This window comes from Oncorhynchus mykiss, chromosome 12 (genome assembly GCF_057628025.1).
Source record: "Oncorhynchus mykiss isolate SJ-2025 chromosome 12, ASM5762802v1, whole genome shotgun sequence".
NCBI classification, from domain to species: Eukaryota; Metazoa; Chordata; class Actinopteri; order Salmoniformes; family Salmonidae; genus Oncorhynchus; species Oncorhynchus mykiss.
Window position 1 is genome coordinate 58,119,532 of NC_143033.1, and position 19,363 is coordinate 58,138,894.

General features: G+C 43.1%; 1 protein-coding gene across 7 annotated transcripts in view; it reads left to right on the forward strand.

The window, feature by feature from the left end:
• Nucleotides 1-19,363, forward strand: part of LOC110537834 (uncharacterized) — a 160,788-nt gene that overhangs the window by 115,010 nt on the left and 26,415 nt on the right. For all 7 annotated transcript variants that reach the window (XR_016485147.1, XR_016485148.1, XR_016485149.1 and 4 more), the window contains exons 3-5: nt 8,595-8,696; nt 16,108-16,224; nt 19,230-19,310. Coding sequence is in view for 4 of the 7 variants with exons in the window: in XM_036937861.2 (XP_036793756.2) it covers nt 8,595-8,696; nt 16,108-16,224; nt 19,230-19,310 (300 nt within the window). In the remaining 3 variants the exon portion in view is untranslated. The remainder of the gene's footprint in view (nt 1-8,594; nt 8,697-16,107; nt 16,225-19,229; nt 19,311-19,363) is intronic.

Sequence of the window (19,363 nt, forward strand, 5' to 3'; positions counted from 1 at the left end):
TCCTTGCTCGCACATGCTTTTTCAGTTCTGCCCACATATTTTCTATGGAATTGAGGTCAGGGCTTTGTGATGGCCATTCCAATACCTTGACTTTGTTGTCCTTAAGCCATTTTGCCACAACTTTGGAAGTATGCTTGGGGTCATTGTCCATTTGGAAGACCCATTTGCGTCCAAGCTTTCACAAATCAAGGGAGGAACTGATAACTTGAGATGTTGCTTCAATATATCCACATAATTTTCTTTCCTCATCTACTCATCCTCATCCTTCATCTATTTTGTAAAGTGCACCAGTCCCTCCTGCAGCAAAGCACCCCCACAACATGATGCTGCCACCCTCGTGCTTCACGGTTGGGATGGTGTTCTTCGGCTTGCTAGCCTCCCCCTTTTTCCTCCAAACATAATGATGATCATTATGGCCAAACAGTTCTATTTTTGTTTCATCAGACCAGAGGACATTTCTCCAAAAAGTACAATATTTGTCCCTATGTGCAGTTGCAAACCATAGTCTGGCTTTTTTATGGCGGTTTTGGAGCAGTGGCATCTTCCTTGCTGAGCGGCCTTTCAGGTTATGTTGATATAGGACTCGTTTTACTGTGGATATAGATACTTTTGTACCTGTTTCCTTCAGCATCTTCACAAGGTCCTTTGCTGTTGTTCTGGGATTGATTTTCACTTTTCGCACCAAAGTACGTTTCATCTCTAGGAGACAGAACGCGTCTTCTTCCTGAGGTATGATGGCTGCATGGTCCCATGGTGTTTATACTTGCGTACTATTCTTTGTACAGATTAACGTGGTACCTTCAGTCATTTGGAAATTGTTCCCAAGAATGAACCAGACTTGTGGAGATCTACACTGTTTTTTCTGATGTCTTGGCTGATTTTTTTTGATTTTCCCATGATGTCAAGCAAAGAGGTACTGAGTTTGAAGGTAGGCCTTGAAATACATCCACAGGTACACCTCCAATTGACTCAAATGATGTCAATTAGCCTAACAGAAGTTTCTAAAGCCATGACATCATTTTCTTGACTTTTCCAAGCTGTTTATAGGCACAGTCAACTTAGTGTATGTAAACTTCTGACCCACTGTAATTGTGATGCAGTGAATAAGTTAAATAATCTGTCTGTAAACAATTGTTGGAAAAATTACTTATGTCATGCACAAAGTAAATGTCCTAACCGACTTGCCAAAACTATAGTTTGTTAACAATACATTTGTGGAGTGGTTGAAAAACGAGTTTTAATGACTCCAACCTGAGTGTGTGTAAACTTCCGACTTCAACTGTACTTCTGGTGTACCAAAATGCAACGATGCTGTCGGTCTGATCGAGGTGTTAGAGACAGACAGGATGAAATAGAAAAATCAAGGGAGGAATGTAGCAAGGAAGTCTTATTAAAAAAGAGGAGACGGTGGTCTAGCTACTATCACAAAGTTGTATTGGGACCACGCAGCCAAAGATCTTTCTCATTAGTCTTCTGAGGAGATTGTTTTCCACAGCCAAGTAGGGACAAGCTCTTTATGAAGTCTGAAGGGATTAATCCCCACCAGGCAGGAGCAGGAGGGATTTACCAGGCTAAGAGCAAATGCCCCTCTTATTCAATGTCACCTAGTTCAGCACTAGCCTGAGTCCCAAGACCTGTTTTCTATGTCTTGCCAACGCCACATGACAATGACATCAAATGAGTTGTCAAGACAGCACAAACACAACTGGGACTCAGGCTATAGTTGCCTGCCCTACGTGAATCTGACTTGAATCTGCTTTGGACCAACTAGCCACCGTGTTTATTCCGCCAAATGTTGTCCCTATTGGTCAAGGTCTTAGTGAGGATGAGTAATCTAGAAAGAGAGGCAGAGAATTGGTGCACTGTCATGTCATCCGCGGATCTGCTTATCCTCCTAGAGCTGCTGCCGTGTGGGAGATGTAAGAGGGTAGCTTTGTGAAGAAATTCAGTAGTCTCCTCTCTCCACACACCTCTCTCTCTCTCTCTGCTCTCTCTCTTTCCATCTTCCGCCCGCTCTCTCTGCCTTTCTCGACTCTACAGTATAAGCACATCTCCCTTGAACATGTGCAACTTTATAATTTGTTATTCAATTAAATTCCTGATTGAAATTTTCTCCTCCACATGAGAGTTGAACCATTTCATTATGAAGTTGTTGCTGGTCTTTTAATTTGGTCTCTGAAATTGAAATCAATTTCTCGACCCCTCTTCACCAAACCCAAAGCCACTCAATCTTACTAACTGCATCATATTGGCATAAACTTATTGCACAAGTATTGATGGCCACTGCCTTTGTCCGACATGTGCTACGGCTGCACCTGGGGATGTGAATTGAGACGGTGTAAGAACAGTCTCTCTCTCTAGCCCAGAGACATACGCTGTGTTCGAATACCCATACTACCATACTGTATTCTACATACTTAATGAGTATATACTGCATACTATATACTATTAGTTAATTTTAGTATACTACAAACAAACAGTATGCTTTCAGTTGAGTGTACTAGCTCTTCACCGGAAGTTGATTCTGTTGCTATGCAACCTCTTGGTAGCTAGTTAGTTAGCATAACAATTTAATAGTTAGACCTTTTACGACTTCGGGTGTGTTCTTTAAATTCAGTCTGGAGTGCGAGATTGCGCTTTTAAATTCAGAGTGTTGTCAGATTGCCCGTTTGTAAATTCAGAGCGTTTTGCTCTTGGAGCGTACACTGGAAGCTCGGGCCGAGGAGTAGGGTTGATTTGAGTGTTCTGACCTTACAACGACAGTCAAGCACCTGAGCTAATGTTGGCTAGCTTGCTAGCTACTTCCAGACACAAATGGGACCACTCTGACCATTTTGCTCGCCCTCGCAAAGCTGGTTAGGCTGTTCTCATGTTATCCAGAGCGTTGGTGACTGTAACTGTGCTGCTGGCAACAATTTAATTATGCTTTTTTTGCCGACGTTTACTGACACCGGCCATATTCAATGGGTGTTGAGCGTTCATAAATTCATTATTCTGCTCTCTGGTACACTTAGACGAGAGTCCTCTGAAATCTGAAATCGGAGTAGATAGCCAGAGCGAATTTACAAAAGCACCCGAATGTCCATTGAGAACGCACAATGTCTATACCATTCAGCCAAGCTAAGAATGACGGGAATAGTCAAGTCAATAAATGTTGGGTGAGTAGTTAGTTAGTTAGCCTATAGTTATTATACTGGCAAGTTTGACGTTTAAGTAGCCAACTAATGTTAGGTAGCTAGCTAACGACAGACTGCTGTAATGATACGCTATGTGTTTCGTAAGGATAGCGTAGCTAACAAATTGTCAGGCACTATAACGTGTAAGGTAACTTATTTTTAAAGTCATTACTTTATTACATTGCTCAACATGCTTAACATTTCTCATAATTAGGTAAAGTAATGAATTTGTATCCGCTCTCGTTGTACTTCGACTGCATATTTTCCGCCATTTTCTTCAAATCTGGAAACAATGTGAAGCCACGCCCATTTCCTGAAGAATTGCATTATGGACCCTAAAGTACGGAAATAGTGTCCTCTACATGTATACTTCATATTTTGTCGAATTTATTACGACATCGGGGAACTTTTTGCATACTATATCCATACTATGACCAATAAGCATACTGTAATACTCAATTGACATCACAAATAGTATGGTTACTGCGGTTAGTATGAGTATTCGAACACAGCTCTAGATTTAAAAAAATATGTGTATCACTTCGCTTTGACAACACTGACCTTGTCATTCATGCCATTAAAGAATTTTGAATTTGATTTCCCTGAGCCCCTAGCTAATGGAGACTTTCTTTCTCTCTCTGTTTCTCTTTCTCTCTCTCTCTCTCTAGCTTCTGTCTAATTACTTTAATCGGGCTGTTTAATCGAGGTGATTTTGTCAGGGTGACTGTGTATGTTGAGGGCAATGGGGCTGGCAAAATGGCCCTCAACTCATCTAGCGTATCTATCGCTGCTGACTCTCTGTTCTCTACTGTATGGACACACACACACTCGCACACACACACAATCCACACTCAGTTTAACATTCATTTAAACAGGTGTGTGTGTGCGTGTGTGTGTGTGTGCGCGTGTGCGCGTGAGTGTGTGTCTGTGTGTAAATCAGTGACGTTTAACCCCCACAACAGCACTAATTAACAGACAGAATCAGAGATGTGAAGTTTGGATGCTAGTCCACTAATAGCCTCTGAAGAAAAGCTCAATACATCACCATTTATGCACATTGATTTTGAGTTTAGAATAGATTTTACCACTCTAATGCAACTCAAAAAGCAATCTTGCATCTGAGAGACCCAGAAAGGACAGTTTTTGTTGTGTTACGGAACTGAATAATGAATCATTCCCGTAGCTATTTGTCTGTGAATGGGCTCTAGTTTACCATGAATACATTTAGATCACCCTTTTTTAGAAAAGAGGTGTACCCCTGCACATTGACTTGGCACCGGTACTCCTTGTATATAGCCTCGTTATTGTTATTTTTCCCCAAAAAAAAATATTTTCCCTAAAAAATCATATTTTCCTGTTTCTTTCTTTCTTTTTGACTCTACATTGTTGGGAAGGGGCTCGAAAGCATTTCACAGTAAGGTTGTTGTATTCAGTGCATGTGACAAATAACATTTTGATTGATCTTTGTGTAACTGGTGTGAAATGGCTGGATAGTTTGTGGTGCGCGCTAGTGGCATTTCAATCAGTGATGTCACTCACTCTGAAACCTTGAAGTAGTTGTTTCTCTTGCTATGCAAGAGTTGCGGCTTTTGTGGAGCGATAGGTAACGATGATTCAAAGTCGACTGTTGTTGATCTGTGTAGAGGGTTCCTGTTTCGATCCCAGGTTGGGGCGAGGAGAGGGACAGAAGGAATACTGTTACATTTCTGTCTGAAATGAAGAGAGAGAAAAAGAGAATCAAAATGCATAACCTCTGCAGAGGCCTGGAATCTCAAACAAACATATTCTGGTCAGTAGATCCACAGGTGATGCAGGGGTATTCTAGCCCCACAGCACATCAACCTCAACCCCAGTGTTGTTGTAAAACCACAGCCGTTACACGCACCGTTAAGCGTACGCCCACTGCCCATGGTTAGCCAATCGCCTCAGACCATCCCGCAGGGTAAACCAATCGGGGAGAACGGAGGTGTCTGACTTTAGCCTTGGCTGCGCCACAAAACCATGTGAGAGGAGTCCAGAGAGGGAGGAGACTGTCGTGTATATTCTACACAGGGACACTTGAAGTCAATCTTAAATTAATCATTGTATATTAACAGCAAGCTTGAGAAGTCACAGTCAAACTTAGATGCATCAAGTACCAGTCTGAAGTGAGCTCCGCCGGGGCAGTCCCGTTAGTTCTCTTATATACTGCTTACACAGACAAGTTATATTTGCATGATTTAGCTTATTCATCATTAATTCATCATTAAAGTTTGGTTCATGCATGTGACTGACCAATACCTCACGAGTCTTCTTCTATCCAAGCTGAGACCTTGAAACTGAGATATCCTTTCATTCTCAAAACAAGGTTCTGTGCGTACTGCCAAATTGCAGATACTGATGGTGAGGATTCGTTCAATCAGTCACTTGCATGAACACAGAATTTGGTTATTAGAAAAGCACAAACATGACATTTTCCATTACGAGACGGTGCTGGAGGAGGAGGCCAGGGGGTGAGGAAGACAAGGGGAGGAATAGGAGAAGAGAGGAGGACATTACAGTACACTATAACTATCCGTTCCACAGAGCTCTTAGAGCTTGGGGTTGTGAGTCTGACACCTTATTTATGTCTTTACACTAGCTGTCAGTAAACAGAGCGAGTGTCAAGCGTTAATATATCTCAGCCTGCTATCATCAGGACAGTGAAGTGTGAAGGAAGGAGAGCGCCTTAAGCCAAGCATTTTGTTTTGGTGTGTGAGAGCATTAGTGCACAATACGAGCCTATTATATTCTAAGGCTTTTCACCCTCTCCCTCTTTTTATAGCACTGTCAAGGCACGGTAGAGTAGAACACACTGTAGAACCCACACCCAGACATAGTATATATGTCTAGTGACTACAGTGATGCACACAAACACAGTAAAGTAACATTACGTATGGTGATGGGGCCTGCCTCATGCATGGAAAGATATAAATATAGAGTGAGTTGAGTTCTTTGCCACTCTGTTGTGATTGTGATGTGGCTGACAAGCCCTGCTAGGCTGAGAAATGACTAGAGATTGCAATAGAGCACACACACACACACACATTCACTCACTCACTCACACACACACACACACACACACACACACACACACTCACACACACACACACACACATATATACACAGAGAGAGAGAGAGCGATTACAGTGAAGCAGGGAGTGACTAGTGGTGGTGTCACACTGGGCTGTCTCTGTTCTGTACTGTCAGACCTCCTAGACCACTACCTTAATCTCCTGTCCCTAGCCACGGTACTGATAGCGCTGGGCAATTCTGGGATAAATGGACACAGCACCTACACAGCTTTCTGGTCTGGTTCAGGCTACTGCTATTATTTTCACTATTTACTGGGATTGGTGCCGTGACTGACTGGCAATGAACAGAGAGTCTCTTTTACTGAGTGGGAATGTGTTTCAGCACCGACCAACAGTGGACAGCTCCCGCAGTGTGTTCAGTTCAGCAGCTTTTGAATGTGTTTCAGCACCGACCACCAGTGGACAGCTCCCGCAGTGTGTTCAGTTCAGCAGCTTTTGCTACACCCACAGAGAAAGATAGTGCCATTGAAACAACTGATAGAGAGAGCATGTTGTAAAATGCAGATTGACAAATACAAGATATTGAACAAAAGGAATCATACAGACGGTCCTTCATTCCTTCCACAGCTCTCTCTGCATTTGACCTTGAGTTGTGTTCTAAATAGCTCCACTGAACAGTTTTCCTTCTCAGAGACTGTATTCACTCTGTGTTCTTCTGGCACTCCTCCAATATAACTAACTGGCAGGGAGTCATGACTCTCATCCAGAACTGTACAATCTGTGTGTGGACATTGGAGCGGTTGTCAGTGGTAATGTCTGAACGGGTTTGTTACAAAGCTACGCTGAGAAAGCTTGTTTTCCACCCGCATACAAATAGAGTACATATATATATATATATATATATATTTAACTAGGCAAGACAGTTAATAACAAATTCTTATTTTCAATGACGGCCTAGGAACAGTGGGTTAACTGCCTGTTCATGCGTAGAACGACAGATTTGTACCTTGTCAGCTCGGGATTTGAACTTGCAACCTTCCGGTTACTAGTCCAACGCTCTAACCACCCCATATCTAGTACTACATTAGTTAACTTGGCCACAAAACATACATTCAATAGGCAATTATCCCACTCAGGTTCTTCTAACTACAGTATACGTATATACCACAGAGATCCTATTAAATTACTAATATGTCAATCTGGGTTTCACCACAGAGATCCTATTAAATTACTATGAGTTTCACCCCCACATGATGGTGAGCCACAGGATTCTAGCCAATGCTGATAACGTTGAGAAATTGGCTAACAGGATTGAGTGTATTGATGTGTTGTGTACAACTGGGGTTTCTAGTGAGCTCCACCCCTATTTCTGCTGTCAGAATAAAACATGGCATGTAGAAAGGGGCATCAAGGAAGGACTCTGGGGAATTGGTGATCTAGCAAAGTGAATCATCTGACACATGCTCACGCCACACGCACGCATGCCCACACACAGCGAATCATCTCTCTCTCACGTGTGTACACACACAAACACAGGGGCCGGAAGGAAGGACTAGAGAGATTTTAAGTTGAGCTGGCACAGCAAATCACCTGCATTTCCTTTTCCCCAGTTGTGTCGTGTATCAATTAAGCCATACTAAGGGAAACGCATTCCACTACATATGGTTCCTGGCCAGCCATCTTATCCCCTTCTGGTCAAGCTCTACATTTATGCCCCCCGTTTGGAGATGACGTGGCGTTACACACGCACCAGCGCCCGTTGTGACAGATGGCGATAAGCCTTGCTGCTCTCTCTGATAGGACGGGAAACATGTGATATTGAAAATGACTAGCCGTGTGTGTGATGCTGTTGCTGTCTGTGCCTGGCTAAATTCTCCATCTCCTGTCTGCACCATGTCTTAGTCACTAAGACTTAGTGGTTCCCATATTTTGCCTTCGCCATGACAGTTAGCCATCACTCCTCCTCACTGCTTTGCAAATATATCTTTGAGTCCTGTCCTGTCTGCTCTGCTCCACCGGGTAAATCAACCGTGTGTGCGTGCGTGTGTGTGTGTGTGTGTATTAATATCCTCATGGGTACCAGAAGTCCTCACAAGGATAGTAAAACAAGGTAAATTCTCGTTCGTGGGGCCATTTCCCACATCCCCACGAGGACAAAATGTATTTTAAGCTTACAGGTTAGGGTTAGGGAAAATAGGATTTTGAGTTGAAATCAATTTTAGGTCCCCTCAAGGATAGATAAACATATGCTGTGCGCGTGCTTGCGTGTGTGCCTGCGACTGTGTGTGTGTGTCTCTGTGTGTGTCTCTGTGTGTGCCTTGAGTGTGTTGGTCTACTCCCACTGAGTGTGTGTTCTCTCCTGTAGGTACTCTGAGGAGGAGATCAGGCAGAAGGTCGGCACCTTCAGACAGATGCTGATGGAGAAAGAGGGGGTAATCACCAGAGAGGGAGCACATACACGCCCACCGTAAGTCACACTCTCCTCCGTATCGCTCTGTTGCTCTCCATTCTCTCTATATCTGTCTCTCTCTGTCTCTCTCCCTCTTTTCAGGCTGTATCACAACCGGCCATTATTGGGAGTCCCATAGGGCGGCGCACAATTGGCCCAGCGTTGTCCAGGTTTGACCGGTGTAGGCCGTCATTTTAAATAAGAATTTGTTATTAACTGACTTGCCTAAAATAAAGGTTAAAATATATACACAGTTGAAGTCGGAAGTTTACATACACACACACATACATATTTCAATTATAATTCACTGTTTCACAATTCCAGTGGGTCAGAAGTTTGCATACACTAAGTTGACTGTGCCTTTAAACAGCTTGGAAAATTCCAGAAAATTATGTCATGGCTTTAGAAGCTTCTGGCTAATTGACATCATTTGAGTCAATTGGAGGTGTACCTGTGGATGTATTTCAAGGCCTACCTTCAAACTCAGTGCCTCTTTTCTTGACATCAAAATCAAAAGAAATCAACCGAGTCTGCTTCATCCTTGGAAGCAATTTCCAAACGCCCGAAGGTACCACGTTCATCTGTATAAACAATAGTACGCAAGTATAAACACCATGGGACCAGGCAGCCATCATACCGCTCAGGAAGGAGACATGTTCTGTCTCCTAGAGATGAACGTACTTTGGTGCAAAAAAGTGCAAATCAATCCCAGAACAACAGCAAAGGATCTTGTGAAGCTGCTGGAGGTACAGGTACAAAAGGGTCTATATCCACAGTAAAACGAGTCCCATATCGACATAACCTGAAAGGCCGCTCAGCAAGGAAGAAGCCACTGCTCCAAAACCGCCATAAAAAAAGCCAGACTACGGTTTGCAACAGCACATGAGGACAAAGATTGTACTTTTTGGAGAAATGTCCTCTGGTCTGATGAAACAAAAATAGAACTGTTTGGCCATAATGACCATCGTTATGTTTGGAGGAAAAAGGGGGAGGCTTGCAAGCCGAAGAACACCATTCCAACCGTGAAGCACGGGGGTGGCAGCATCATGTTGTGGGGGTGCTTTGCTGCAGGAGGGACTGGTACTCTTCACAAAATAGGTGGCATCCTGAGGAAAGAAAATTATGTGGATATATTGAAGCAACATCTAAAGACATCAGTCAGGAAGTTAAAGCTTGGACGCAAATGGGTCTTCCAAATGGACAATGACCCCAAGCATACTTCCAAAGTTGTGGCAAAATGGCTTAAGGACAACAAAGTCAAGGTATTGAAGTGGCCATCACAAAGCCCTGACCTCAATCCTATAGAAAATGTGTGGGAAGAACTGAAAAAGCGTGTGCGAGCAAGGAGGCCTACAAAACTGACTCCGTTACACCAGCTCTGTCGGGAGGAATGGGCCAAAATTCACCCTACTTATTGTGGGAATCTTGTGGAAGGCCAATTTAAACAATTTAAAGGCAAATCTACCAAATACTAATTGAGTGTATGTAAACTTCTGACCCACTGGGAATGTTGTGAAAGAAATAAAAGCTTAAATAAATCATTCTCTCTACTATTATTCTGGCATTTCACAGTCTTAAAATAAAGTGGTGATCCAAACTGACCTAAAACAGGGAATTTTTACTTGGATTAAATGTCAGGAATTGTGAAAAACTGAGTTTGAATGTATGTATATATAATTCACACACGCAACCCACTTCATATCGTTATGTGTATTTTCAGTTAAGTTGTAACTCTGCCCCTTCCCTATGCCCCATGTATCAATTGAAATAGAATATGAGCATAGCCAGAAGATTATCACTGAGCACCCTTCCTATTTTATAGGCCTGTCAGATCAGGTTCTCCAGTCCTGTCGTCCCATCTCAGAGCTAATGATGTGTAATGTTTCTGATGCCCCGTATCATCACAGAGGGCTGACTAATGATTGTCTCTCCCTGGCATGCATTGTCACCTTGGCTGTGACCTGACGTTTGCCTATGCATCAATTCTGAGAGAGAGACAGAGAGAGAGAGAGAGAGAGAGAGAGAGAGAGATGAATTTGGCCCTGTTCCTGAGGCATAGACATAATTCTCCCTTCTGCGGCATTCATAGCTCAGGAAAGCCTTGGTGTGGAAAATTGAGACAGGAGGGTAGCAATTAGCGAAAGAGTTTTCTCCTTTGAGCCAAGTTTACTGACTCTCGCTGTTTCTCACACACACAAACACACATTTTCATCATTTAGCAGAAGCTCTAATCCGGAGCGATTTACAGTAGTGAGTGCGTACATTTTTATATTTGTTTGTACTGATCCCCTGTGGGAATCAAACCCACAACCCTGGCGTTGCAAGTGCCATGCTCTACCAACTGAGCCACACGGGAGCAAAACACACACACACATTTTGAATTAGTGTCTTGGAGATAGGGTTTTTGGTCAGTTATCATTTTCCAGCCATAATATAAATTAAATCCGGAGGTACTTTACAACTTCCTCCTGTGGTTTCCATGGGGATAAGGAGCAGTAGGTTGCAGTAGTAGCAGTTTGCTTGTCTGTTGTTTCATGCAGAACCATCAGAATGCTACTGCTACCATAGGCAATAATGTCTGCTCTGCATTGACCAATCATGATCAGACCTCAGCAAAAAGCCTTCCTCATTAGTGATTCTGACCAGGAAGAACACGCACAGATTCTGCAGAACAAGCAATAACCACCACCACTTGACAGTCTTTATCCCTACTGCCAAGTGTTCCTCGTATTTCAGTTCCACCATGCTCCTCCATTGATTTCAGCCTGAGCTCAGGGGATGGTAGGATATGAACATTTCTCTCTTTCTCTCTCTCTCTGCTTGTGTGTGTCTGTCTGTTTTGTATGTAATCTGCAAAATCTATGTAGACTGAATTCTAATATACTCTTATTCAGTGGGGCAAAAAAAGTATTTAGTCAGCCACCAATGGTGCAAGTTCTCCCACTTAAAAAGATGAGAGAGGCCTGTAATTTTCATCATAGGTACACTTCAACTATGACAGACAAAATGACAGACAAAAAAATCCAGAAAATCACATTGTAGGATTTTTAATGAATTTATTTGCAAATGATCTGGCAACAACTCTGGTGGACATTCTTGCAGTCAGCATGCCAATTGCAGACTCCCTCAACTTGAGACATCTGTGGCATTGTGTTGCGTGACAAAACTGCACATTTTATTGTCCCCAGCACAAGGTGCACCTGTGTAATGATCCGGCTGTTTAATCAGCTTCTTGATATGCCACACCTGTCAGGTGGAGGGACTATTTTGGCAAAAAAAGAAATGCTCACAAACAGAGATGTAAAGCTTTTTGTGTGAATGGAACATTTATTTTATTTCAGCTCATTTTTTTATTTAACCTTTATTTAAGGTAGGCCAGTTGAGAACAAGTTCTCATTTATAACTGCTGTCACGCCCTGGCCATAGAGAGGTTTTTATTCTCTATTTTTGGTTAGGCCAGGGCATTCTAGTTTCTTTATTTCTATGTTGGTGTGGTTCCCAATCAGAGGCAGCTGTCTATCGTTGTCTCTGATTGGGGATCATATATAAGTTGTCCTTTTTCATTTGGGTTTTGTGGGTAGTTATTTTCTGTTTAGTATCTGTTTTACCTGACAGAACTGTTCGCGGTCGTTACTTTGGTCGAGTGTTTTTGATATTAAATAAAATCATGAACACTTACCACGCTGCGTTTTGGTCGACTATCCCTTACGACGACTAGCGTTACACTGGCTGGCCAAGATAAAGCAAATCAGTGTGACAAAAAACAACACAGAGTTACACATAAACAAACGTACAGTCAATAACACAATAGAGAAGAAAAATAGAAAAATCTAAGTACAGTGTGTGCAAATGTAGAAGAGTATGAAGGTAGGCAATAAATAGGCCATAGAGGTGAAATAATCACAATTTAGCATTAATACTGGAGTGACAGATGTGCAGATGATGATGTGCAAGTAGAGATACTGGGGTGCAAAAGAGGAAGAGGGTAGGTAATAATATGGGGATGAGGTAGTTCGGTGTGCTATTTACAGATTGGCAGGTACAGTGATGACAGGTATAGTGATCGGTAAGCTGCTCTGACAGCTGATGCTTAAAGTTAGAGAGGGAGATATAAGACTCCAGCTTCAGAGATTTTTGCAATTTGTTCCAGTAATTCCAGTCAAAACTGGAAGGAAAGGCGGCCAAAGGAAGTGTTGGCTTTGGGGAGGACCAGTGCAATATACCTGCTGGAGCGCATGCTACGGGTGGATGTTGCTATCGGTAGGATAGTCAGTTTTATGGTTGTATGTTTGGCAGCATGAGTGAAGGGGGCTTTGTTGTGAAATAGGAAGCCAATTCTAGATTTAATTTTGGATTGGAGATGCTTAATGTGACTCTGGATGGAGAGTTTACAGTCTAACCAGACACCTAGGTATTTGTAGTTGTCCACATATTCTAGGTCAGAACCGTTCAGCGTAGTGATGCTAGTCGGGTGGGAGGGTGCGGGCAGCAATCGGTTAAAAAGCATGCACTTAGTTTTACTAGCATCAAAAGCAGTTGGAGGACACGGAAGGAGTGTTGTATGGCGTTGAAGCTCGTTTTGAGGTTTGTTAGCATATCACCAGAGGAACAGAGGAGGAGTAGGATACGAGTACGGCTAAAGGCTAAAAGAACTGGTCGTCTAATGCGTTTGGAACAGAGAGTAAAAGGAGCAGATCTGGGCGCGTAAGAATAGGTTCAAGGCATAATGTACAGACAAGGGTATAGTAGGATGTGAGTACAGTGGTGGTAAGCCTAGGCATTGAGTGATGATGAGAGAGGTTTTGTCTCTAGAGGCACCATTTAAGCCGGGTCACCTGTGTGGGGGTGGAACAAAAGGGCTAGCTAAGACATATTGAGCAGGACTGGAGGCTCTACAGTGAAATAAGACAAAAATTACTAACCAAAACAGCAATAGACAAGGCATATTGACATTAGGCAACGGCATGTGAAGCCGAGTGATCAAAGGGTCCAGTGAGTAGCTAGGCGAGCTGGAGGCACGGCGATTCAGACTGCTAGCAGGCTAGCAGATGGACCTCAGGGGGACGTCGCAACGTGAGAGCCTGTTGAAACCCCCTCAGAAGGTTACGTCGGCAGACGAGTCGTGATGGATCGGCGGGGCTCCGTGTCGGCAGCAAAGGGTCCAGGCCAATTGGCAAAAGAGGTATTGAAGCCCAGGAAATGTCTGATGGTTCTCTCCGCCTAGCCGGGAGATGGGCCTTGCTCGAGGCTAGCTCCAGGCTAGCTGGTGCTTGCTTCGGGACAGAGACGTTAGCCAGGAGTAGCCACTCGGACAGCAGCTAGATAGCTGCAATGATCCGGAGTAAAGGTAGCTTGCGGTAGGAGCTTGTGGTAGGAATCCAGAGATGTGGTAGAGAAAAGCAGTCCGAAATGCTCTGGGTTGAAATCGCACTGTGCAGACTGGTGTCCGAGTTAACGGTGATGACCGCTAGCAGTGGCTAACTGACTACTAGCTAGTAGCTAGTTAGCTGGCAATCTTCTGAAGGGGGTTCCGGTTCTAAAAATAGCAGATCCATACCAAATTGGGTGAGGTGGGTTGCAGGAGAGTATGATCAGTCCGTAGATGGAAATTGAGATTAAAAATGTTACAAATATATGCAAACTATATACGAAGAAAAACAATATATACACAAGACAATCAGAACAGACATCCCATTCCTATGCCATCTTGGAAATGGGGACCAACACCTAAAAACCTGGGTCCAACACTTTATATGTTGCATTTATATTTTTGTTCAGTATAATTAGTGACCTTAATTCATCAATAAAATACAAGGGCGGAGTGAAAACCCGCGGACACTCAGCCCTCTGTGGAATGAGTTTGACACACCAGCCCTATGGCATTGTTCTCAAGAACCTTATTTGGTTCCAACCTGCACCTTTATTTTTAATTGTACGTTGAAAACCCAGAGCATCCATCCCCATTCTTCTTAACTCTGATGTTGATCTCGCTCTCACACCAACACTACTTAGTACTTACAGCTAGCTGTCTTGTCTATTTCCATCACGTTCAGCTTTCATGGGAGTTCTTGTTTTCACTGATTTGAAATCTCTTCAGATGATTTCAGGCTGAAAATGATCATACCTCTCTAACTAAATTAGACCAGGGCATGCATCTATCTCTAAGGTGTGCATGTGGTTATTTAATATTTGTCTGTTATGCGTTACACTATTGTGATCAGTGGTGCTCAGACAATTAACAGGTTTGCTGTCCTCCTCTCCCAAATGAACAGAGCTACGAAAGGGACCTCCTCCCCCCTTCATTGCTAAAGATGATACATGTTTTATTGTCACATACACACGATAGGTGCAGGAAATAGTGTTGTTTTACAGGGTCAGCCATAGTAGTAGGGTTAAGTGCCTTGCTCGAGGGCACATTGACAGATGTTTCACCTTGTCGGCTCAGGTATTCAAACCAGCAACCTTTCAGTTACTGTCCCAATGCTCGCCTCAACCCCTCGCACACAAACAATTGTGGCAAGATTATTAATAAGAAAGATTCTAACATGTTTCAACTCTTAAATGTTATGGAATGTTGCTATGTGTTCCCTCTTTATAGCTTATGTAATAGCCTAACATGAAAGAATTGACAGGGCAAAGATTTTTTTTACATGTACCTAATTAATGTAGACCCAATTAACAATGTTATAATGTGGTTAATGTGTTGTGTTTATATACAGGCATTATAACCCCCACCTTGACAGATGATAAACAATGCAGGGGTCCAGTTAGGAAAGTGGATTTTATACTGTGGAGTTAATTCCCTTAAGGCAGCTGTTTGGAATTGAATGAATCAGACGTTAACACATTGTTGTTATAAATAAACTTGGTTGAATGGTAATCTTTTAAAATGTTCACACGTTCAATGGCTCATTTATGGCATTCCTCACCCCTCATATGTGTGCGTGCGCTCGTGGGCGTGTTCCATCCTCCTCTCTCTGTGTGGGTGTACTGTTCATGGCCAGATGAAATGGATCAGCAGAGGGCACATGGTGCAGGCCAGGAAGTGAAAGGGATGGGGGTTTGGGGGGGGGGGGGGTAGGAGTGCAACACAGCCATCTGCATGGGAGAGAGGGTGTGAGATGGAGAGATGTTAACTCTAGGATGGAGAGATGTTAACAGTCACATTTTAAGGTCAGATTTTAGTTATTTTATTTGTGCTCCGACAAGAACATTTGGACTCGGATAAGTAAAAGATTTGTGTTAGAACAAAGGATTTTGTATCACGGAATGTTTAGAAAATAGGGTTAATTTTCAGAGTCGTTCTGAGCCGCATGCAGCTGCTGTGTTCCTCAGTTCTTGTCATTCTTACCACACATACACCCAATTCCTGGTCCCTGGTCTCCCATTGGCTGCTTCCAGTGACCTATGACCTGTGTTTTCTCTGTAGGGTCAAACACATGGTTCATGGAGAGCATGGGGAGGAGCAGACCGACCCAACCCTGGCTGAAGGTTACCAGGAGGACACAGACTGGCATGGAGACTACTACGATAAAGACGGTTATAGGTATGGAACAACCACACTTATTCTCACTCATACACACACATATATAGTACACACACATTTATATTTGCATGTACGCATGCATGTACACACACAAAAACACAATCACACACACACTCGCTGACCAATAACTGAGAATGGTCTTGGAGGGGATGGCTGCCGTTTTATGTGCTCCTTAACAACTGTGCTATCTTATTAGTTTTTTCACGTTTGTAAATTTTTTAAAACTTATTTTGTACATAATGTTGCTGCTACCGTCTCTTATGACCGAAAATAACTTCTGGACATCAGAACAGCGATTACTCACCTCGAACTGGACAAATAATTTTTCTTTAACGAGTCCGATGCAAAGGATATACTGCTTTCTTGAGAACTGTCCCAAATCCCTGTCATTTGCGTAAAGAAAAGACGGAGAAAAGGGGGATGGAGGTCGGGCTGCCTTGTGAGAATTTCATAGGCGAGTGACTAAACCTCCACTACCATCCGTTCTATTGGCCAACGTGCAATCACTGGAGAGAAAAATAGATAGTGTATGTTTAGTCACAACAGTGGTAGGCCTGATTAGCAACAACGATGAGACAGCCTACTATAGGGAGGAGGTCAGAGACCTGGCAGTGTGTTGCCAGGAAAACAACCTCTCACTCAATGTGAGTAAGACAAAGGAGCTGAACGTGGACAACAGGAAAAGACGGGCCAAACGGGCCCCCATTAACATCGACGGGGCTGTAGTGGAGCCGGTCGAGAGTTTCAAGTTCCTTGGTGTCCACATAACCATCAAACTATCATGGTCCAAACACATCAAGACAGTCGTGAAGAGGGCACGACAACACCTTCAGGAGACTGAAAAGATTTGGCATAGGTCCCCAGATCTTCAAAAGGTTCTACAGCTGCACCATCGAGAGCATCCTGACCAGTTGCGTCACCGCCTGGTATGGCAACTGCTCGGCATCTGACCGTAAGGCACTACAGAGGGTTGTGCGTACGACCCAGTACATCACTGGGGCCAAGCTTCCTGCCATCCAGGACCTATATACTTGGCGGTGTCAGAGGAAAGCCCCAAAAAATGTCAAAGACTCCAGTCACCCAAGTTATAGACTGTTCTCTCTGCTACCGCACAGCAAGCGGTACCGGAGCACCAAGTCTATAATCAAAAGGCTCCTCAACAGCTTTTACCCCCGGAATATTTACATTGACCTCCCCATTTGTTTTTACACTGCTGCTACTCGCTGTTTATTATCTATGCATAGTCACTTTACCCCTACATGTACAAATTACCTCGACTAACCGGTACCCCCATACGTTGACTCAGTACCGGTACCCACTGTATATAGCCTCATTATTGTTATTTTATTGTGTTACTTTTTATTAGGTTTTACTTTAGTTTATTTGGTAAATATTTTCTTAACACTTTCTTCAACTCCAATGTTGGTTAAGGGCTTGTAATTAAGCATTGTATTCGGTGCTTGTGACAAATAAAGTTTGATTTGATATGGTACCATTTTAGCCGGGCCGGTGAAATGTACCTCCATTTACATTTTGGGTCATTTCTTCCCCTATGTTGTGCCAACATGGCCCCAAAACAGTTTAAAATGTTTGTATTTGTTTTGGGAACACATTTAATCAACTACCAAAACCATATGGCCTTTTGTTTATGATTGCAAAAATGAGGAAAAAAACGCCAATATTTGCAGTAAAATTTTGATATTTTCACTTTCAAAGGGTTGTATTAAATACAAAGTTTCCTTTTACACTCTAAAAAAGCTATATGCGTTTTCCCTAAAGTCTACTGATTACAATAATACATATGATATTATTTACTGTGTCACTTTTAAGAAATGTCAGGAAGCCTGCCCCGTACACCACTCCTACACAGCACATGTGTGCGCCACAGATAGGGGAGCGGAGGTGGGAGGCCTGCCAGTACAGGAGCTTACCTCCAAGCCCTCCGGAGAGGATGTAGTCCATGCTGTCAGCGATTAAGGTCTGCGGTACACACACACACACATGAATGCGCATAGACAGACACAAGTACAGACAAAGCACGCACGCACACACACTACCCACCTCTTGAGATGGAAATCCAATCAGCCTTTACCAATCCTCTCCATGTGGCCTTTGCCGTTTCATATACACTAAATATACAAAAGTATGTGGACATCCCTTCAAATTAGTAGATGTGAGTATTTCAGCTACGCCCGTTGTTGATAGCTGAATAAAATTGAGCACACCGCCATGCAATCTCCATAGACAAACATTGGCCAACAACATTGGCCAACCTCACTAATGCTCTTGTGGCTGAATGGAAGCTAGTCCCTGCAATGTTCCAACATCTAGTGTAATGCCTTCCCAGAAGTGGAGGCTGTTATAGCAGCAAAGGAGGGACGAACTCCACATTAATGCCCATGATTTTGGAATGAGATGTTTGACGAGCAGGTGTCCACATACTTTTGGTCATGTAGTGTATACGCAGATTAGATAGACGCAGATTAGATTAGATCAGTTGAAGAGAGCTCTTCAGACCAAGTGCCATAGCCTTCAGAATGCACCCCCACACAAATACACACACACACACTTCGTACAGGGAATTCTGACATACACATTCAAAAGACAAACAACAATGTAGTGTACTACATTGTTGTTTGTCTTTTGAAGTATGGCCAGTACACCATGGATTCATTAGAATGTATTATCGGAATTACATTTTCCCAGAAATTAATAGTTGTATGCCAGATTGCCAGAGGCAGTATGAAGTGGTACGCTCCCATGCACTTGCATGCACAGTATGGATTGTCGCATCACTCAGAGGACATTAAGCTTGCTCGCCTGGGGAAAATCTTGCCCGTAGCTGATCAATTTATTTGTGACTGAAGATTACTGTAATGACAAACGCTTGTATGTTTCGCTCACTGAATACTCTCCCCTCCAACTCTCTCATTTCTCTTTTTTTCTCTTTCTTTCTCCCTCTCTCTTTCTCTCTCCCTCTCTCTCGCTCTGCCTGGCTACCATAGAATGAAGAGAAAATCTAGCAGCTCTCCATCTCCTCGACCAAAGAAGAGGAAGAAAAAGAAATCTGGTCGCAGAAGGAGTCGGTCAGTGGCCTCACAAGATGTAGAACTATTCTTCCTCAGTGATGAGATATGCA